Here is a 23,378-nt window from a genome sequence, read left to right as displayed (position 1 = left end):
ACACCAAGTACAATTATTTCTTTATTTACTGAAATAACTTGTAGCAAAATGTGCATTCCTATGTGTGCTCTTCCTGCTACTGGGCGGGATCAGGGACTTGTATCCCCTAGCCTCATTGCCTTTTCTCCCGGCATCATCATGAGATCTTACGTACTCGTAGTTATAATGGGGGCCCAGAACCACAGGTGCTAAAAATAGTTTTTGGGCCTCCATGGTTCACCGCGTGTAATTGATAAATAAATCCATGTCTGTTAAATATAAAAATGACTGACAGACGCATTTCCACGCTCTTTCACTTGTTGTCACAGTAATTCACAATATATATATATATATATATATATATATATATATAAAGACCCAGGTGGTCGAAATTTCCGAAGTCCTCCAGTACGGCGTGCCTCATAATCAGAACGTGGTTTTGGCACGTAAAACCCCATAATTTAATTTAATTTTAATGGTGGTTCAGCTAACTTTAGCCAATGTGCAAAAAATGTGTCCGTGCACTCTAAGACGACGCGACCAAATGCATGTTACTCATTTTTGTGTGCAGTGTGCACGCTATTTTGTGTGCTTTGCTTAATTAGATAATTAATGAATATTAATGAAAAAAGTCCTGAAGCAACGAAGTTAGGCAAAAAATTCCAGCTAGAAAGTTATAGAGCGGTTTGGAAAACGTCCGATTAGACAGTTTCTAACTTTCTATATCTATTAAGTATTAGTGTATTTCAGCTCACTGCGGATGCCCGCGAAATACAAAAGAAAATTACACCACGTGACATGCCCGCTAGCGGGTCGTCAGTGCACTGCTCCCAAGCGTTCCGCGCACAAACAAACATAGCATTTAGCAGGTTGTACTGCCGTTATCGCCATCATTAACCGCCTCGAGGGAACCACATCGCTGGCGTAAATCGCACAGTCAACGCCTTCGTCACTGCCCTGTCTCCTTTTAAGCGGCAGAACGCCCGGCTAGGGTCTTTGTTCTTTTGTACGCGGACAGTTTGGGAGCGCAGCAATCCCTGCGCGCAAACAGGTATGTCACGTGGTATTATTTTTTGTATTACGCGGGCATCCGCAGTAAGCTGAAAAACACTAATACCTAATAAATAGAAGTTAGAATCTGTCTAATCAGATGTTTTTCAAAGAGCTCTACAACTTTCTAATTGGAATTTTTCGCCTAACTTCGTTGCTTCAGAAAATGGTTAATTAATCTTGACATATAATCTAATTAAGCAAAATACAAAAATTAGAGTGATACACTACACTCTTAGACAAAGGTGAACCCCTTGGAGTGTATGTCTGCCACACAACAATAATCGTCATCTGCCTTGCTTGTGTTTCCTTCCTAGAAAACGCGGCGCTCGCTACTTTCCTGTCCGGAATGCTGTCATGCTGATAACGCGCATGCCCTTTATTACTGGGAAGTACCGAGCTCGCAGCGTTAAAGAAAATAAATGCGGACAAGACACATGACGATTATTGTTGTGTGGCAAGGTACGACCCAAGGGGCGTAATTTTGTTTTAGAGTGTACATACGTACAAAAGTGAGCAACATGCATTTTGTGGCGTTGTCTATAGTACTTTGGCATAAACTAGCTGAAACACCCTATATATATATATATATATATATATATATATATATATATATATATATATATATATATATATATATATATATATATATATATATATATACTGCTCCCTGATAAGCTTCAATACTTTCAGCGGGAAGAACGAGTCTTGCACTGACCTCCACGCAAGTCCAGACTGCCCCGAGGAACGGAGGAAGACGCTGGCTCTCCGAGAGAGTTCTGTCGTGGCAGGGCTTGACGTCCTCTGTGCGAACGAAGGATCCCTTCTGAAGAGTAAGTATTAAAGCTGCCATTGACGCCTAAGCTTTTTGTTTGTTTGTTTTTTTGTCGGCACGCGGCGTCAATGTGCCGTGTGTTTTCATTCCGCTGTAATATCACTAAATGCACCGCAATGCACCATCAGCACACATTTAAAAGCGAAGGAAAATTAAGTGAGCATGATACCCCGTATTGGCTCATGGAATGTCGGTGTCTATTAGTTTTTTTTTCTTTAGGCGACTTCTAAGCACGTGGCAGCATTTAGCCGAATTCCGAATTTTAGCTAAGGGCGAAGAAAACAGCTAGAAGGTGCCATTCTGAAGGAGTTGCAAATTGCCCTCTATCTCACCCTGTGGCTGCCTTTACACTTTGACCTTTTACGCAGATACATGCGCCCTGATGCTCACCAAATTTAGGTAGGGAGAGAACACTGCGCGCAGCGCACATTCGGCGTTGAATAGTTTACGTCGAATTAACGGTACCACAAACGAAAAATCGTAAGAGGAATTACGCTCTGACAGTACAACGTTTATTTTTTGATCGCCGAATATGCAACCTAGAAGTCCTGCTGTCTTGATTACAAAAACTAGAGGGCATTTTGCTATGTGTTGCGAGAATTCTTGCTTTACAGATTTGCTGTCACTCCTCCTTGCCCTCTTAAAGCCGTAGTTCGGCTCCACTGAGAGTAGGACTGGCATTTCTTCAGCGAGAGCAACGTGCGAGCGACGCTGCAACTGCCAATGACAGGACGGACTTTCCTCGGGATGCATCATCACTGTCATCAAAAATTTTCAATGCGCTCTTAAAGTGCGAAACTCGACTATACGGCTACATTAGCTGTTTGCTCAAATAGAGAGGAAACTGCGAGGAGCTCAACACCACGCGAATCCATTATAGAAGACTGGAGAAAGTGCTGCGTGCTCTATAGACCTTGCCAGGTGTACAGTCGTTTTGAACTGACAAGCGCAGCGCTTACAATGCGCGCTAACGATCGCGTCTGCAAAGTTTTACAACCCCGCGTGCCGTGAAAATAGCTGAAATTTCAAACCAAACACTGTGCGGCCTGGCCTTCGCGGGCACCGCGCCCCCAGACCCCCGAGTCAACGTTAATCGCACAAGAGCGCCTACGTAAGTTGCAGCGCTGTGACGTCACTCACGGTGACGCGAGGCTTCGATAATTATTCAGGGTAACATCAACCATTAGTTTCATCTCATGCGGCGCTTTGCAGCAGTTCGTTTCTGTAACTGAAATCACGTGGCGCCACCGGCATGCCGCGCGCTTTCGGCATCTCTGCTGGTCTTGGACGTGAAAACTAAAGTACCCTTGCTCCGTCGCCAAAGCAAAGCTAGAGGCGTCCGACAAGCGCCGTTTGCTGAACGCTGTGTGCTGTCGGGCGACGTGGAACATTATTCTGTACAACGTGGAGATTTAGACGAGAAGCTTGTGCTGTGGCGGGTCGCAAGGAACGTTACGGCGACATTAGGCAGTGCTGCACGCCGGTGTTATGAAACGCACGGGCCGCTGATGAATCAAGGCTGCACGAGGCCGTTTCTGTGCGTCCTTCCCGTCTGGGTCGATTGCCTTGATCGTGTATTCGTAGGCCACTGAAACAGGAGAGAAAGATTTGCGTGTACTTTCGTAATGAGAAAAAAAAAGCAATAACGGCAACCTGACTTTTGTTTTTTTTGCTCCTCGAGCCAGCTGCGGATCTATGAATGAACTAAAACGACACAGTAGATACAGTTTGATAATAAAGCGCTCGTTTGGATCTCTAAATTATATTTTTAGAATTCAATTAATTAGTAAATATTGATTGGATTACTAAGCTGGCGTTGCTCTCCTATGAAGTTGAAAGGCTGAAACGGGAGCTCTCATTTATAAAATGCTTGAGTTACAGCCAAAGTTATACCCCTGTCACATGGGCGCTTTCGATCGCGATCGAGCCTTGATCCGGCTTGGAATTGCGATCGAAATCAACACAGTCCAAGGATCGGGATCGTGTTGCTTGGGCTCGAACGCTTAAAGTGTAACTGAGTATGTTCGAAGTCAATAATAAGTGTGCCTAATACATAGTAAAGGTGGTTGTACAAAGCTTTTTTTTTAGAAAAATAACTTTTTCATTCGTTATTTTAGGTAAAGACATGCCACCTCCAACGATTCTGATCACCTGCAACTCTTAAGAACTACAAGCATGGTGTCGACGCTACAGAAAGCAATTTGCAAATTATGCGTACATAACAAAAATCATTTATTTTGCACTGTTGGCTAAAACGGCCTTTTGAGAGGGTTATTTGTACGGCTCTCTTTCTTTCTCGTTGTACCTCCTTTCCTAACATACTAAGCTAAAAGAAGATGAGCAAAATGAGAACACGGTAAAAGCGGGAGCCAACGTCTCGAGAAGTGTACTTCTCTTTTTCAAGGCGACGTACACACCATATATTGACCTTTTCATCGCGCGAGGAGGAAAGGGCGCGCTTTGAGCCTTTCCTCCTCACTGGCTTGTGCGATCCGGCGCGGCACTGCTTGAATGCATGGCTGTCAGGGTGATTTGAGCTGGACTAGTTTTGAAGTGAGGGAAGCTCGCAGTAAAATTGAGTATGAAGAACGATTGAGGAATATAGAAGAAAGTAAATTTCCTGGGGGAGTGTTGAGCTATCTCTACAGCAACAACATTGATTCACAGTGGTGGAAAAGAACTAGGAAGCTTACCAGCAAGTATGCGGCCTGAAGGCTGGGCAACACAGCAACAAAGAACGTCAGGCGGAAAGTTAGAGAGGCTGAAATAATGTCATGGGTGGCGGTAATGGAAAAGAAACCCGCCATGAGTAACTACTTAAGAGGGAAAAACGAAATCAGGAAAGAAAGTATTTAAGGATAACTCAAAGAGAAGCTCATTACTTTTCGAAGCCAGATCGGGCTACCTTAGAACACGCACCTATAAGCGAGATATAAGAAGGAAGAAGAAGCATGTGCTTGCTGCGGTAAAGCTAGTTAAACTACGGAGCATGTTTTACTAGAATATGAAGACGTCTACCCACCGGTCGATTTAGGCACCACTGGCCTCCTTGAAGCCCTTGGGTTCGGCGAGAGCAGTGGAAAAGTAAACTTGTCCCGCAAAAGCGGTTAGTAAGATGTGATTGGAGGATTGGTGGAAGAAAAATAAGGATACGACAAAAAACTGAGATGTACAAAAGCATAGTTCGCAATAAGGGATCAGAAAATTTGGTTGTGTGAGTTCATAGTGTTTTTTTTTATTGTTTAACCTAGGTAGGACATTAGGCAGTATAATAGGAAGAGCTTGGTGCCGCAACCCTCCGCTCCGTTTCGAAGGAGACGCTCATAATATCCATCCATCGATTCTGTCGCTTGCTGCGGAACGATTTTCAGAGATTTTAGATCGTACTTACGCAATGTCCGTTCATATAAGGTCGTCAGTGAAGTGTTCCGCTGCATCGGTAACTACACTAAGCGGAAATATCTCTTGGGGGCGCGAACACGCGACGCGCATTATCAGCCACGGTGTGTGTATGTGTTGTGCACTATTTTGCGTATATCGGTTTTAATTCAACGAAGAGAATCGGCGTCTCTGTATTACCAGCATGAAATGGTAAATCTGCTCACTATATGATCGCTTAATAGCGACTAAAACATAAGAGCGCATGCTCGTGTACGGTCAACCTAAGGCTACGACGAAACATCTAAGCGGCAGGCGCTATCAAATATTTGGGATATACCGGCATGGTTCTCACGCATTTCAAGTCTAGTAGGCTTGAAATCACTATATATCTACGCTAGCCTCCTGCATTAGGTCGATGGCGCTGCTTAATACAACGATCACTGCGGTTGGTGAACCAGCATGATACATATTTAAGCTATGTGCTTCGGCATTGCCTTTTTGTTCTTTAAAGCCATCATATCCGAGGGGGATCGCATAAAGAGAATGCGATGACTATTCTTGAGAACAAAATTTCCGTAATAGGTGTGAGTGCGCCGTAGCGAAAGGAACGAACACAACCGAAAAACAGCATTCGGTTATCATCCTCTTTACCGAAAAAGGAAGAAAAAACGGGCCTAACGCCGCAATACGACCTCGCATAGTCACGCCCCACAACGTTTGTAGATCTATAAACGCTGATGCCGCATGCTTGGACCGTGCGCTATATACGAGGTCTGTTGGAAAAGTATCCGACCTTTGGCCGAAGAAAAAAAGTGGCAAAACGGAAGCGTTGGAAACGTAATCACCCTCAAAATAGTCTCCTTGGGACTCCACACACTTCTCTCAGCGGTGCTGTATTTGTTCGAAGGATTCCGAGAAGGCCTCTTTCGGAATGGAGTTTAGCTCAGCTGTCGTTGCAGCCATAATGTCCTCCCTTGTCTGTTGGCCTCTTGGTTTTTACAAACAGCCAGAAGTCGCAGGGACCATGTCAGGAGATTAAGGAGCCTGTTGAACTACAGGAGTCTAGTTTTTCGCCAAAAAAAGTCTGAATCAACTGCGAAGAATGTGCAGGAGCATTGTCTGGATGGATGCGCCAATTTCATGTGGACCACAACTCCGGTCTCTTGCGCCGCATAGCATCACGTAGGCGAAGGAAGACATCCCTGTAGTACTCTTTGGTGATTATTTGACCTGTAATGCATACTCGTGGTGTACCACACCGCGCGAGTAAGAGAAAGCAGTCAGCTTCACTTTGACGTTGATGCGTGCTTGGAAGGCCTTCTTTGGTCTAGTTGACGTGGAATGTTTCCACTGTGACGACTGGGATTTGTATTCCGGGTCGTACCCGTACACCCAGGACTCGTTACCAGTGATTATGGCGTTCATGAAGTCGGGGTCACTGTTTGTGGAATCCAGTATGTCCTATGAGACTTCAACACGAAGTTGCTTTTGCTCCACCGTGAGCAGCTTTGGCACGAATTTGGCCGCAACTATCTTCATGGCCAAATCTTCGGTCATAATGGAAGATGCAGAAAAAGTGGTGATGCCCACCTCTTCTGCAATTTCTCGTATAGTCACACGATGTTCCCGCATCACCACAGCGTTCACTTCGCCAATGACCTGGTCATTTCGGCATGTTGATGGCCGACCAGAGCGTGGCTCGCTCTCCACCGATGTGCGGCCGTCTTTTTACCGGTTGTACCACTCCTTAATCTGTGTGCTGCTCATAGCATCGTCACTGAAAGCCGTCTCAGTCTTCCGAATCATTTCCACTTGGCTGTCGCCCAGTTTCTGCCAAAATTTGATGCAGTAGCGCTGCTCCAGTCGCTCTGCCATTTCCCTTGCAATAAAAAACCGACGAGAGCACTGCGCACTACCTCACTCAAACGCTGCGTCCCAGCGACTGACGCTATCGACAGGCGGGAAAAAATTCGCGCATGCGTACGGAGGTTCAAGGTCAGCTAATGCAAGCACGCATGTTTGATATCCATTAGGTGTTCGCAAAAAAAAAATATAAGGTAGGATAATTTTCTAACAGATCTCGTACAACAAAGATATCTGTAATCCAGCACCTACTACTGGTTAGGATGCTCGCGCAGTTCGTAAACGGTCGCTTAGCTGGACAAGTATAATTTCCACTGTAAGGTATGCTGCTATTACTAACCAAAACTATTTTATTCATGGCTGGAAACTTTATCCACCGAACCAAGTAGTCACGCAATGTAATCTTCAGCTAAGAGTTTGAACGCTTGTAAAGTATAACAGCAGAGCTCCTATAGTAGCAGAACGGTACCCATGCTGTTACGATCGTCGGTATGCTTCATTGACAACCCCATTTCGGTCGGCGTTCTGTATTTCCTTCCTATCATGCCGTTACTTCCCGACCAGACGAGATTTCATCAAACTCTTAATTTAATGTTTCATTGCTCCTAAACCGCAGCTTAGAGCTAGAGGATAATACTGCAATAAGGACATATTAGTGAATGCAACTTTCAGAAATACACAACTGATATTCGGGGCTGATTGTAGGCTCAAATATATGCGCGTACACATCACAGTGGGTGCTCCGTCCGCCTCAACGCCAGCAGAAAGCCCGGCCATGTCGACTTAAACCGCTTCAGTACGTCTCATAGAACCGTTTTCCACGTAGAAGACGCCACCTGATACTAAATAGACCGCACGAGCGCGAAAACAAACGTCTGAAACTACCGCCGAGCGCATACCTGCCATGCAAAATGGAGCGCTCGTCCAAGCCAGCATGCCGACTCCCCATAGATGGCGCCACTACGTAGCAATATGGTGGCGCTTATGAAAAATGTCTATTAGCCCCGACATGCTTCTGAAGGGGAAAGGAGGTAAGGCTGGTGGGTGCGGCAATGGTATATTCTTGCGGTAACGACCGAAGGTGTGCTCGCGGCGAGGGTGTAGGATTGAGAATACAGGAGTGTTGTGCACAGAAGGCCAGTGACACGGCCGCGTATCAGCCGGCGTGTCAACGGTCGTGTGCACAGCACACCTCTCTTATCTGCTTCGCTGGAGGTCGGTGGAATATCGTCTCTCTGAAAGAGATAATAAAAGGAGCGGCAGAAAGCGGTGCTCCTGAAAAAAAACGTTGCTGAAAAAGAAAAAAAGAACAGCAAAGAAAGGAGGGGAAAAGCCGCTAAGGAACCAAAGTAAGTGTTGTTGCCTATAGCTTGAAATTTAGCATAGCGAATAGATTGTAAAGCTCTTTTTGAATCGTGTGGTGTGGGTGTGGGGTTTTAAAGGGTAAGACTTGAACAGGTCTGCTTCAAGCTGTCCCATGAAAATGTTCGGGTGCGTGGGAGCGAATGGTGGTCTCACGCTAGTGCCGAAAGTTTGCAGGTAGTCAGTAGAACCGAATTCGACATAGTTGAGCGTGAGCACTAACCTAAGCAGTGACAGGCAAACTTCAGGAGCGGGCGCTTGGGGATTGACCGCGAGGGACTTAGATACGGCATCAATTCCTGCACTCATGGGTATGTTAGTGTAATGGGCAGAAACATCCACAGTGACTAAAATAGCGCAATTGGAAAGGATTTGATAGGCGTTGATTCCGTCGATAATTAGAAGGAAGTGCGGCGTCACTTGAACAGAAGATGGGAGGGTGGTAGGGATGTTTGACAGGTGGCGATTTAAGAACTTAGTGACTCGGTAGGTGTGTTGTTATTAGACACTATTGGCCGACCTCGGATTTCTGCCACAAATATTTCTTCTACGGGAACCGTACGTATGTTAGGGAGAATATAAAAGCGGCCTGTTTCTTTCAACCCAAGGCCATCATGCCGGAGCGATCACGTTATAACAAACATGACCGCGCCCGCGCGCCGCTGCTGAAAAACGCTTCTATAGACGCTTAAAAGTTTGGAGAAATAATACCCACAAACATAATGTCCGCGAGTGTTTGTTTTACTTCGTGCTGTAGCAATAGTGGCGTACTTCAATTTCGTCTGCTTGTTCCCAGGAAGTACAGTTGCGCGCGCAGAAAACTACACAATCGGCCACTTTGTGCCGTGTTCCAACGCTCGATCGTGCTCTTTGACACGGCCGCTTGCGTTTGAGTCAGTGCTCGTGACTGTGGCATTGACTTATACTGTTAATCACGTATTCTCGTGCAGAGCGCACAAAATCGTGCGCTACGCGAAATGAGACAAACGCAACACCTCGCGCGGGAGACCGTCTCCGGAAGTGCGCGACGCAGCAAAGACGCGAGAGAGGGAGAGAAAGAAAGACGGCGCCCGTGGCGTATCTGTCACGCAATCCTCCGGCTCCGGCATGGGAGAACGCAGGGAAGGAATTTCCCTTGCGGAGGCTAGTCGGAGAAATGTGGAGATAGCGCCTCTGTTGGCTGTGAAGCTCGCCCCCTGAAATTATGAGTTCGTGGCACTGGAAGTACTTCTATGTCTGCTATTAATTAACTAATTTGAAACTTTGCGGTAGAACACGGCTTTCAGTGCACGTAACTTCCAGCCTATAACCGAAATTTTGTATGTGGCTTGGTGAAGGGCCGTTTAAGTAAAAGAGATGTCGATCTAGGCAGAGTACGGAACCACGCCAGTGGAATAAGACTTGCGGTTTCTGTGCCTCTCAGGTCGAGTCCGACTTCGTGTTTCTGGTGCACCTTCCTCATTTTACTCTGCCGCCAATTTCTGGAGAAAAAGAAACTCTGAAAAGATATCATCTTTCCTTGCTTGTTTTTTTTTTCACCGCGCAATATATATAAACAGAGGAACCGCATCTAACATGACAAAACAATCTTGTTTCAATAAACTCAACGTGAGCTTCTGCACGCAAGCCGTGGCCGCAGCTGCGCTCTCGACAAAAAATAAGAAAAAAAAAAGACCACAAGCTTTCGCCACTCCAGAAATGCGCATACCCCCTCGCTTTACGCCGTTCGCTTTCTTCGCGGCGCGACAATGCAGTGGCCCTCAAATAATCCCCTAAGTCCTTAGCCTTTGGCGCAGCGTGCTTCGTCATAGCGCGAGCTAACCTAGCTTCGTAACCATTCTTGTTTTTCTTTTCTTTCTTTTTTTCCCTTTTTATCGTGATGCAGCGGTAGCTGCTCGGTGAGCCAATGAATTAACGCCCCGCGAAGAAAGCGCACGACAGAAAGCAGGGGGTATGCGCGTTGCTCAAATGGCGACACACTCCATTTTTTTTTTTTTTTTGCCCAAAAGCGTCCCTGCAGTCACGACCCACGCGTTGCAGCTTGTATTGAGCGCGATAGTACAATGAGTAATTGAAGAATTTGACTTCACTCAGTAAACTACGAGGTTACGCTTCTAGATGTTTTATTGCACACTGGATTGCCTATACGTGAGCGCAATCACGGCACGTATAAGACGAACACACGCGTAATCTACACCTTCTCCTTGACATTTATAAAGCGCCTGTAATCTTGTGAGCGGTTCTATTGCACCCGCTACCTCGAGTATTTGCCAAACAAGCGATTTCTGTCGGCAGCGTCCTTTTATCACCCAAAACGCCCTCACGGGTGCTTTGATCTTCTGAGATCCTTACTAAAGCTCTCAGAACAATAAAGCGGCGCAGGCGTGAAGCTATATGTCTCGCAACAGATAACGTCATCCTCGCCGAGCATCTACCCTATGTGCAAACGGAATATTCGTAATCTTGATATCAAAGCATGCGGGTGCAGCACAAGAGAGACAGAGAAAAAAAAGAAAAGAAGAAGTGGAGCTGTATATGTCTCCTGAAGACAACACCATGCGCAATTGCCTGACGAAACAATGGAGAAAACGAGAACAGTAAAACATCACGCACGGTATGTCAGAGCATAAACAATACAAAACTAGCATTTCAATCTCCTCACCTTACTTTCAGTTCTACCAGACTCTCGGCTGGCACTTACTCTATGCAAACCGAATACGCCACTTATCCTGACAACTAATTTATTTGAATCCAAGACTTACCAACTCATAATGGTGCTTTTATTGTTTTCTCTGCTTTGGCGTCAATAAATTCAACCACTGAAAGTCTATAGCACGCAGGATCAGGCTATAGTTCTGCGGTACATTCTCAACCACTATTGAGGGCTGTATTGATTTTGCAGGGGAGCTTACACGCTTGTGATCAGCGACGTATGCTTGCAGTGGCAATTTAAGGCGCTCTATCTTGCTGCGAGGCTGACGTAGAACGAGACCGTAGGATAAAATTAAGAAATTTGCAGGCAGAGGGCGCAGTCGGCCGAGGCAAGACAAGGCTGACTGGAGATTGCTGGTAGATGCCTTCGCCGAGCAGCGTACATACAAGGTGATGAAGGGGAGGAGCAAAGTGATAATTGTTGCACGTGCTATGCGGATAAGCAGCTAGTCTTGACAAAGGTCATTCTAGCTTCACGCTACTTTACTATAAGAGCGAACCTGGGAAGACAGGACAATATAGCTAAAATATGTTATCTAAAAGCATACTACAGAATTTCCGGAATTTCATAATATTCTCTGTCATGCTCCCCGTGGTTTCCGTAGCACGTATAGCACAATTACCCAGCCAACAGAATTCACGCATGATAGCATGCAGGCCCCTGACATAGGTAATCAGATTGATGCAATATTCATAGATTTTTCCGAAGCCTATTTGCCACCGTCACGCAATCAAAACTTCTGCACAAACTCAGCATCATACTAAACAACCCTAATCTCGTTAACTCGATAGCCAGGTTATGTTTGAACCGCACTCAAATATCCTCGTTTCAATTCATCTAATTGTACAGTAGGACATCTGTCATCAGTTGTACCGCAAGGATCAGTTCTCGGGCCTGTTCTTTCCTCGTGTTATATAAATGACGTTCCTTTTACAATTTCCGCAAAGATACATCAATATGCTGACGATTGGGTTTTGTGTAAGACAGTTACGTCGCCTACGGGCAACAATTCTCCTTAAACTTATTTCTCGAGTTTTTCAAAATGGTGAAAAAGGTATCAAATTATCATAATCGTTAATAAAATGGTTGTTATGTCCGTCTCAAAAAGTTCATCTCTTTCTCTATTTAACTACGGTTACTCAACTACGTCTTCGCAATGGGTAGCACAGTGTAAGTAACTCGGGCTTCATTTTCCTGCTAACACGTCCTAAACTACGCGCATACAACTTTGTGACAAGGTCCTAAAAAAACTAGATTACTAGCGACGCATTCTTCGAGTACCTCTATCATGGCATTTAACATACAGAACCCTCATGAGACCAATATTCGGGTATGGTTTTACGGTACCGAATCTATGCACAAATTCCGACATTAGTAAAGTAGAATCAGTCTAAAGAAAATCCGTTAGTTTTATTTGTAATCGTGATGACTGTAACGTCTCACCTTCCTCCCACCCAGCTTCATTAGGGCTCACCCCACTCTCCGAGCGGCACCGAGTAGAAATCTTAAGACTTCTGTTCAACTTGGTTAACTCAAATGATTACTTCCCCACATCCCGTGCAAACATGTCGTCAAGAAAAAACAGTCATGCACTTTATATTCCACCACTTACCTCTCGCACTCACTTATTCAAGCGTAGTTTTAAGGTGAGGCTATCTTTGCCTACCATTCCATGGTTTCGGCTGGGTCTGTCATACGTCGCTGGTCGGGTTCTCGCCGAGCAGATTCGCATTCGCTTAAAAAAATATTCAGCGCTTCTGGCGGCGGGGATTCAAGCCCTGGCCCCACAGCGCAGCAAACTGATGCTCTATTAGGCGACAGTCGCTTTCTCTTTTTTTTCTGTGTTGTAAGGATTCCGCAAGTAAGTATGCCGGTGGCGATGTGATTGGGGCTTGAGGCACTACCTCTGTAGATGCCTATTATGTTGTGTTCACATGTAAACACTTTATATGTGTTATTCATTAGGCCGCAAAAGCACGTATGCTTTTCTCGTGCCAACACTAGCTAGCTATTTGCGATGATAGAGAGAAACAAGCTTTAATGGTATGCTGGAGATGTTAGCCTGACTGTTCGCCTAACATGCTATTCCAGGTACTGAGTGATGATTATGATACATACAGTGATAAACACTTTACAGCACGTACAGTCACGCACACACACACAGATACACAATACAGATATTTACAATGTTTAGTTAAGGCTCGTGGCCCGCAAGAACGTCAGCAGCGCCTTCGCGGCGCGTAACGCAAAGGTGGTGCTTTGCCATGGGCCGAGATTGTGCTGTAGTGCCACGCTCGAGTCCCGTTGAAGGCGCAGTCACGCCTTCAGAGACTCTCACTCGTAGCCGTAGCAGTCGCACAGAACATTCTACAGGTCTTCAGGGACGTTACATTCAGCGCACAATGGCGAGTCCACCCGCCGTGGCTGCATAGTGGCTATGGTGTTGGGCTGCTGAGCACGAGGTCGCGGGATCGAATCCCGGCCACGGCGGCCGCATTTCGATGGGGGCGAAATGCGAAAACACCCGTGTGCTTAGATTTAGGTGCACGTTAAGGAACCCCAGGTGTTCAAAATTTCCGGAGTCCTCCACTACGGTGTGCCTCATAATCAGAAAGTGGTTTTGGCACGTAAAACCCCAAATATTATTATTATTGGCGAGTCCGTGAGTTGAATCTTACACTTGAAGTAGTTTGTGTAGGCCACGTAGAGGTTTATGCGGTAAAAGCATGCTTGGTCTTGTCTGTTGAGGCCTCACGGCATGCAAAAAGTCGCACGATGGATCTATTTTCTGTATGGGACCGTACTGGTAGCTCACATCTGTCCAGAGGGATCGCTTTAGACGCCAAGCCAGTGTCGCCGCGTCTTTTCTCGAGAAAGGTATCTGGACCATTTCTCTCAAAGTGTCGTGTCCGGCTTTGGCAGCATGGGCTGCCTAGACGTTGCCTTGTATTCCGCAGTGGGCTGGTAGCCACTACAGCGCAACGTTGTGATGCAGTTCGCAGGCTTTATTGCATAGACGACTAATTTTCATTCCGAGTTATTCCTGCACGCGTGGTGGCGACTTGGGTTTCCGCAGAACAACTACGTCAAACACTTGCCTTTGCTTCGAGTTGTCGATAAGTTCGACTTCGCTCTGCCATCTGCTAGCCGCCTCGTTAGCTCAGACGGTAGAGCGGCTGCTCCGGAAAGGCGGTGGTCCCGGGCTCAAGTGCCGGACGAATTTTTCTTCAACTGCAAGGCTTTTATTTCGAGGAACCCTTATGTGTTTCCTTAGTAGCAATTGCTACGATTGGGTGTACATCTAATTTTCCCTTTATTAGTTGAATAATTATATGTTTTAAAGCAATAACTTGGGACTGCGATGCAGATTGCGTTGCTGACTGTTCTTTTATTGACATTTAATACCGAGCATATCGCTCCACCAGAACGTTTGTCCTTGACCTCATGAGAGCCTCGCCATACTTGAGTAATTTCTGTGGTGGTGAACTCAATTCCTGCCACAGCAGCAGCAGGCTGTCACAGCTCACACAGCCATCTTCTGAACTACTACTTTGCGACGCACACAACATCGACTTCCTTCGCAGAAGTGTGCTGTTTGTTGTGGCCTCCGAAATGAGCGCACGCATTTCGTAGTCTGTACGTGTGGGACGCAAGACCCATGTGCAAATTACCAAGCGCAAACGTTGTACAGAGAAATCATCAAGTCATGTGGTGTATATATATATATATATATATATATATATATATATATATATATATATATATGCACCTCGGTATAGAAAGTTACGTGCACCTGGAGCGGCGACTGGGGGACAAGAGCCCATGCTACGTCATTGTCACCGTGTGCACGATGCATGCATGCACTTGTGGCGAATTTCTTCAGTCGCAATGCTATGCGAACGGCTTTTAGCTGTTTGTTTTCTCTTTTGCTCATATTGGGATTTTTTTCTGTCTGTGGCTATCTTTAATAGCATAACATTTCCCTTTCTTTTGCGCAGAGCTGCTGATTACTTTCCGGTGTTGGAACTTGGAAATGTTCTCCAGCTGTCTCAAGGAAGTTCCCCTGACGGCCACGGGTCTTGACTTCTTCACTGCAAAGCGGACTCAAAAGGATTTGGAGTAGGACTATATTTTCTTATTTTCTTTTTCTGACCAATCTGTTGCCTTTAATAACTGGGCAGTTTGTGCGATTAACTCAGCTGACCATACGCTCACCCTTTGATTGTTAGGAGTGCGGAAGGAAAGGCGTGGCCTTATATCGCTGCTCTAAAACTGGTGCCATTCTATTTTGCATGTTTTGTTTATAGAACATGGTGTGCGCAGTCTTCGGTTTAAATCGAGAAAAAAAGAAACAAATATATTATGCCGAATTTTATTTCCGAGAGTCGGCTTTAACCGAAAAGTGTCAGTGAAAGTAAGTTTACCTGATAGCTAAGACAGCGATCTACAGGCAGCTGGGAGCTTGCCGAGGCCAAGGTCACGTGTCGGCCTGTCGCTGCAGCAGTCTACTTTTTTCTTGCTTGCGTCGGTTCGCCTGCTGGTGCGACGAAAACGAGAAGTGGGAACGGGGTTATGCAGAGGGGGTGGTGCGCCGTGTTCCTTGCACTCTTCAATCTGTGGCCGAAGTGGTGGTGCTATCTATCTATCTATCTATCTATCTATCTATCTATCTATCTATCTATCTATCTATCTATCTATCTATCTATCTATCTATCTATCTATCTATCTATCTATCTATCTATCTATCTAGTCTAGTCTAGTCTAGTCTAGTCTAGTTTAGTCAAGTGCGCCGGCAGAGCAGGCGGTGCCTTCTACCTTGAGTTGCTGGGTGTACAGTGTGTCCCAACCTTCAGGCACCAAGATTTTAAAATGTGAAAATGCCATGTTGCTGAACAGAACCAAACTAATGTTGCTTGCTGTCACTTGTAGATACTCAGATTACTTTTTTTATTCCCCCTAACTACATAATTAGTCTTAACAATTAATCAACTTGTCAGATAGTATAATTAGATGAGAAGTTTCAATGAGAATATAGTAGCCCAACATGAAGAGCTCCTGATGCAGCTTTCTGTTGCTCGGTACGTGCTACATAAAGGTGTTTTTTTCAGCATGAAGGAAGCCCGCGAATACAAGCAAAATTGCCGCGCGTCTGGCCGCTGGAGGTACTTTGCTTATCAAAATACGCGCGCGCTGGGTAAAATTACATATACATCGCCTACTATTTAAACATCTAGTCATACTAGTGTGTAAGAGAAGGAGAGAGAAAGCTGTTTAGGGGAACACAGGGAATTCGGTAGCCTATATGTGGGCGTCTAATCTGATGTGCATAAGGATGGTGACCTGGAACACAAAGTCCCTAGCTATAATAGGGCGGCGAAAGGAAATAAAATCACAGCTTCGCTATAACGGTGAAGCGATGAATGCGATAGCAACATGTTAGCACTTTACACTAAGCGTAAAGCTCGTAGCTGTAGTGGCAGCCTGAATTGAAGTAAACGTAAGCTCAGAAAGTAAATAAAAACGAGCTGCTTTGTAGCGGTGTATTGTTTGAATCCTACCGTCGGACAATTTCATTCATGTTTACTTATTTACGCCAGTGTCTTTCTTAACGACTTTCCCATCGCTTTTTCGTATCGGCTATGTTTCAAAACTCTTTCCTGGGCCGATCCCGCAGGGAGTGCAATGCAGCGCCAATAAAATTTCATGATTTTCAGATTTGAGTTTTTTATTCATCCCACTTTTAATATTTAAGCCTGAGAAGCTTTAAGATAAAAGCATGCGCTGTCGCTGTCTTGTTTCACGACATTTGTTTGTGGGCCGCCATTCTCAAAATTCTGAGGAATAATATTGTCATTAATGTAAGGCCTGATATGAGCAACTATATTGATAAAATGGAGTGGAAATATAACCCTTATGTCGATCATGGCACGCCATATAGCATACATATACGTAAATATTTACGGAACCTCACGGCGACGCCGACGGCAAAAATTTGCTAGGTGTGTCCATATAAATGCTATCGCAATAAAATGAAGGCAAGAAAATATACGATCATGGGGATTAGCTATCGAACGCATTCACTAGACTATTTGAATAGATATTTATCAAGTCAAGCTTGCGTTGAATGCGAGTATATGTTGAATTTCCGCTGACACCGACCAATCAAAATAAGGCAGCCGAAAACACATAGCTTCCAAGCACACAAACAGGTTTCCCAGCAACGTACCGCAACGTGCTTGCTGCTTCGGAAGACGTGGGGCCGAGTGCTGCAGATCGGGTCCAAAAATCGGCATCACGATGACGAGAGCAGCGGCGACGAGCTTGTTAAGCTCTCCAGTAGTGCTGGCACTTTTCATGTGCATACTGCTAAAAACATTTTAAAATTTCATGAGTTGCGTTTCATTGATAATACGGTACATGCGTTAATGAAACAGGAAGCAACGCAGATGCGATCAAATAAAGTAGGTATTTCTAATTATTTTTTTTCTTAACGTAGCGCAGGTGCGAAATATTGCGTCGATGCCCGAAACACTAGAAAAGGAAGGTTTCAGCCACACTTGCGTTTATTAGTCATTTATTAGTCAGTTTCGGTCATCTCACGTGCTCCACTTTTGCCCACTATATTCTGCGACCTGGGCCCCGGTTTTGTGCGGGTTCGAAAAGCCGACATTCAGTTTTGTCTCAGGCATTTGCCCATGGCCGCACCGATATGGCGGCCTAGCCCAATCTAGGCCAATCGCGGTAGGAGAAATCGAGCGTGAGCTTTTCGAACGCGTACAAGATAGCTACCCTGCTGCCGCTGCCGCTGAAGATGGTGATTTTTGAAATTCCCTTTGAAACGGAGTGGTGACAACTAGTCACCTATCCTGGCTGCTTAATTTATTTAGGCATGCTAGAAGAGTTTTTAATTCTAGCATTTTTGTATAGATCTCCATCACCTTTCCTTTTATTCCTCAAAACCTGTCTATCAAGCTTATAGCGCTACTTATGCCTGTACCGGATCCGGTCGTATCAGTTCATTATCTGCTTGTTTTTTTCACCGATACTGTAAACGTCTCTGGCTTATCGCGACAGCTGACCGGTTGATGATTCCATCCACTTTAAATCCAGGCGTTCCTGGAAGGTGTACCGCACCTACGGGTCTCACTCGGTGAATTGCTTCGAATTCAATCAGGATGTGTTGAGGAGTCTCTATATTTTTGCTGCGGCATACACATGCCTCATCTTGTCGCGAATATTTGCTCCGGTATGTTTTTCTCCTTGGGCAACAAGTTCGAGCCCCAAATAGCAAGGTACTGCTCTTTGTGTTATCGTACAGAATCTCCCTCCTTAAGTTTTTTTTTTTGTCCCATTCTTGTAAATCTCGATGGATTTTTTTCCATTCTTTGTGTCCAATTTGTTGTTTACGTTGGTCTCACTTTCTTTCTGTTGATTCCTGCTCCTTTATTTAAACTTTCAATTACCCCGTAATTGGTTGCCGACTTTCTCGACCTCTTCCTCCATTCTGTGTCCACGCTTTAGGTACAGATACTTGCACACTTTAGCTTCCCATATGTTTCGACCCATCTTCCTGAGTCGCGAAAACTAATTTTGATCTGCGCTTCTCTGATTTCAAATGAGGACCAGACCACATCATCCTGCGCTGCCTCATTTGACGTTTTAAACGTTGGCTCCCAAAGCCATCCGGCCTACCGATATTTGGTCAGCTTTCAACCCTACGAGATATCCGATTAGCAGAGAATCGCATTTGCGAACGTTAGCGCTGACACCATTACTCCTTTCCAGATTCCACGCGCCACTTCACGTTTATCGTGGTGCCAAAGTGCTTTATGTTTCATTATTGGTGCATTGCGCTTCCCCTTTATCTTCCAATTATCTTGACGGGTGCTTGAGTAAGTAATTCTTTCGTTGATGTATACGTTGAGCTAGTTATAGTGCTTGACTATGGGTTTGACTAGCCGTTGAATTCACACTGCGTAATTACTCGTCTCTGCATTAAATATCTTAGAGATCATAATTCCCGATTTCCATGTGCTAAACTTAAGACCTAGATTTGTTGCAGCGTTGCCACAGGTATTCGTAAATATCTGTACATCGGTTGCACTCTACGCTAGTATCACTGTGCTGTCCGCAGACGTGAGTCCGGGGACCTTCTGTTGCATTATTTGTCCATTACGCATGTTGTATAAAGCAAACTTTTATTCACTGCTTTCCAGTCGTCGCTTGATGCCCTCAACATAAAGCGTGAAAAACCATGGAGACAGAGGGTATCCTTAATTCTGTCCTTCGTGAATTTTCACCATTTCATTACATTTTCGACCTCACGATGCAAGTGGTACTCGGTTTGCGCGCAATGTGCACAAATTTTATCAGCGTCCCCTACTTAGAGTACGAGACGTTGCCGCCAAAGTAAATGCACAAAGTCCACTCATTTAAGCTGGGGTGCCTGGCCAAGGGGCAGAGATGTGTCCCAGAATTACCTTTTCGTCAATTCGACCCATGTGATATGCAAATGGATATAACATTCCGAAGCAAGGACCACAAGGTGCAGCAGATCTTGATTTATATTAGGCGCTAGCTTCAGAAACTTCAGCTTTCTCTGTCCTAAGCTACTCTGACGAAAGCTAGCTAATATCGCACGCCTGTAATGTGGCGTCCATCGCCCTTGCATTTCGTGCGCTAGGAATTTTTGGTAGTCTCCAAGAAGGATTTGAAACCCGTTAGAAATATGTAAGGGATGTTTCTGCACCGCCGAGCGTTCACCATGCCGCCAATAAGGCATTAAATCAGCCAGGTCTAGCGGGGAATCTGCTTAGATGACAGCAATGCTTTCGTCTTACGTAATTCAGATACGGCGGAAGGGCTGTCACGTCGCGCAACATGGCACAACGTGGCGCGACAACATCGTGCACGTGTCAGGCGCATTCTGATGAAGCGCGAGATGGGAGAGGTGAGGTGAGGGGAATACAGAAACGCCCGCATACTCACATTTTATACGCACACGGCATAGCCGCGGGATGACAAAATTGATGCGCAGGCATGCACTCAAGCAAGCCCTTCAAAGCGTGCCGAGTTAACGACCCCGATATTACGACCGACTGGTGTTCAAAATCAACGAAATTTGCCATTGTCTCTCTGAACGAGCACGTGATAAAAAATCTCAGTGGCTGCCGGGGCATTGTGGCATCGTTGCTAACTAACCATCTTGCCGATGAATCTGCCCTACATGCCCAGGGTTGAGCAACGACAGTCTTTTTACCTTTATCAAGGGTGGACGCGGCAGGGGTGCTCCGCCACCTCGCGCATACCATCACGCTTAGTCACCGGAATACTCTGCAGAACTCCAACCGTCGATTATACAGCCCCCACCCAGTATTAAAACTGCAGTTACCAATAAATATTTCATAACGTCGGTCAGTGCTGCTGTGTCGGCTGCGGGTAAGAGTACCTTTCTCTAACTCACACAACTATGACATAGGAATGGCTGACTCATCCATGTGTGCTAAGTTAATGTGTGAAGAGACCATCGATCACCTTCTGTGCCACCTGTCCTCGCTTCGATAAACAGCGCCAGACACTCCAATGTGCCTTTATTAGACTGGACGATCGGCTATTAGCAGAAACAAAGGTCTTGGGAGCCTGGCCTCACCGCTCTTCTGAAGGCTACAGACTTGAGTGCCCGACTTTGGATAGGCTACACCTGGCTTAGTGCATGTGAAACTGTGACCAAGGCTTTTGTCTTTTCTCTCTCTCTCTCTCTCTGACTACCCCATGTCCCTCCCCACGTGTACTGGACAAAGTATAGTTAAGCTCCCTGCCTGTCCTTCCTGCCTTCCCTTTCTCTTTCCACTCAATCAACCTTTGGGTTAAAGAGACACTTCAAGACGTTCAGCTCTGATAATTAATTTATGCACCTTACAAGCAAGATGTGCACAATAGATCAGGTGGAAAGCAGCGTCAACTTCTCACGATTTCAGGAGCAGTAATTCACGCGATTTGCAGCAGTCACAGGGAAATAATGTCGACCTTTGCTTTTACTGCAGGGTACTGAAGGTGGAATTGCACAAGTGTGTCGAAGGCGCCCGGAATAACAGCACGGAGTGCGCACAGGCCGACGTGGAGCCAGTTGAAAAGCTTATCGCGAGTTTCCTGGAACGCGCGGCGCCTGGATACGTGGCGCCTGGAACGCGCGGCGACGGCAGTGGAAGAGGCAACGTGGCCACGCAAGCCTGCTCGAGCTCTGCTGCCATGCTGACTGTCGTCCTGGCTGTGGCTTTCACGAGACGTAACTAGAGTGCGCACCGTGAACAATGACTAGCCTGGGAGCTAGGACGCTAGATAGGGATAAAGTTGCGTACATTTGCGATGCCGTATTTTAATGTTTGTATGACATAGATACACGTCTGAGCATGCTGTGCCAGTACCTACTCCGGGGCGTGCGGAACACGTATGCTGGGACGCCCTGTATAGACGCGTGCAAAGTTTCAAGGAGAAAAGCTTAACCGTTAGCCTTCAGCAACAAATGTAAAACCTAATTTACTGCAGAAGGCAGCAATAGCGTTTTGGAAACTATCCTACTTCGCTCCACAATGTACATACAGCGTCGAAGTTTTTCCCCCAAGTTGCCCATCGCAATATTTAATTCCTGGAATGTACTGGTTTTATACGCACAATGATTTTCAAGCGGCGTGGTGTCGAACACTCCACGGAGCTCCAGAGCTTAATTAATATTCGGAAGTTTCCCCACAACGCGTCCCCTAATTACTCGTTCACCTATGCTAATACCCATACCTCTACACACCTAAACAAAATTACACCCTTTGGGTCGTATCTTGCCACACAACGATAATCTTAATCTGTCTTGTCCGCTTTTCCTCTCTTTCAAGCTGCGAGCCCGGTACTTCCAAATCACGAACGGGAAGCGTGTTATCATGGCAGAGCTTCACGGGAAGCGTGAAGCATGGCAGAGCATTCTCGACAGGAAAGTAGCGAGCGCGGCGTTTTCAAGAAAGGAAACTCAAGCAAGACAAATGACGATTATCGTTGTGTGGCAGGATATGACCCATAGGGTGTACATTTGTTTTAGAGTGTACTTAAAGACATGCAACGACTCCCAGAAATCTTTCAGCCCACTTCGAATGTTCTTTCAAACTTATTTCCACCGGCATGTCGAGCGGGCAGAATTTTTATGGATGTCCTTGGGCGAACGTTTTCCCCCACATATAGTCGCACCAATAAATTCGCTGTAAAACGGCTCGGCTGCACATAGTTGAACTACGTGACGTGATGCGGTCACCTGTTAACAACCACGCAACTTTTTGACCATGTGCACCCATGGCGAGAAGCACTCAAGGGCAGTGTCTGTTCTCGAACCGTGCAAAATTTCTGAGCGCACAAATTCCTTGCACAAGCTTTTCCTGGCCTCAGATTACTTATTCTACACGTTAACGATGACAAGTTGTTTATTCGGTGGCAACTGTGTACCGCGTTCCTTGCTGATCACTGTACCGTCTGGACATACCTATGACAGAGATTTATGCTGTTTTCATCGACATTCTTGTAAATAAAAGGTTCATGCTGTAAGCTGCGTCTTCGTATTATTCACGCGTAGCGTGTAGAAAGCGCGAAGAAGCTGTAGATAATATTTTGCTAGCACATCACAATATTCATCCAGAGGTAAACGATTACGGTGTCCGAGGACTTTGACGTTAACGACAATAGAGCAGACGTCTACAAGACCACCCGTCCCCAACCTTGACTGAGCTCAATACTGCTCAACTTCAGCGACCACACCTAAATTGCATGATGCATACTCCGCATTCAAAGGTCATTAGCCGATCCTAGAGCCTGCATTCGTTTTCTATATTTTTTTTCGAAAGAAAAAAAATATTGGTAGAATATGGCAAAATGGGCTGGGCAGGGTCACGCTATTCTCGTGGAACTCAATCGGCATTTCCTCGACGGAATAACGACATTTCCGAATGTGAGATGGTAGACGAAATTCCGCAAGCAGGATTTTCCACACACCTAGTTTGTGTTGACCAAAGGCATAAGATGCTTATTATGGGGGTTTAGGATAGCGGTCTAGAGTTTATGGTTCTCCAACAAGTGACCGCTTTGCGTTCGCGGTCTGCCCCGCCAGGAAGGGGCAAGCGTCGCACACGCGGACCCCCACGTTTACTTCCTGCACGCGGA

The 23,378-nt window shown here is 45.7% G+C and overlaps 1 protein-coding gene and 1 pseudogene across 1 annotated transcript in view; one reads left to right on the top strand and one right to left on the bottom strand.

Moving 5' to 3' along the window:
- Window positions 1-22,710, top strand: part of LOC142573054 (uncharacterized) — a 32,320-nt gene extending 9,610 nt beyond the window's left edge. The window contains exons 3-5 of the mRNA XM_075682556.1: window positions 1,723-1,862; window positions 15,182-15,302; window positions 21,227-22,710. Of these exons, the coding sequence (XP_075538671.1) occupies window positions 1,723-1,862; window positions 15,182-15,302; window positions 21,227-21,476 (511 nt within the window). The 3' untranslated portion in view covers window positions 21,477-22,710. The remainder of the gene's footprint in view (window positions 1-1,722; window positions 1,863-15,181; window positions 15,303-21,226) is intronic.
- LOC142573356 (protein GVQW3-like) lies at window positions 6,467-7,120 on the bottom strand (annotated as a pseudogene).
- Window positions 22,711-23,378: the final 668 nt, after the last annotated feature.

The sequence above is a fragment of the Dermacentor variabilis genome, chromosome 2 (assembly GCF_050947875.1).
Source record: "Dermacentor variabilis isolate Ectoservices chromosome 2, ASM5094787v1, whole genome shotgun sequence".
NCBI classification, from domain to species: Eukaryota; Metazoa; Arthropoda; class Arachnida; order Ixodida; family Ixodidae; genus Dermacentor; species Dermacentor variabilis.
This window is presented reverse-complemented; position numbering and strand designations above follow the sequence as displayed.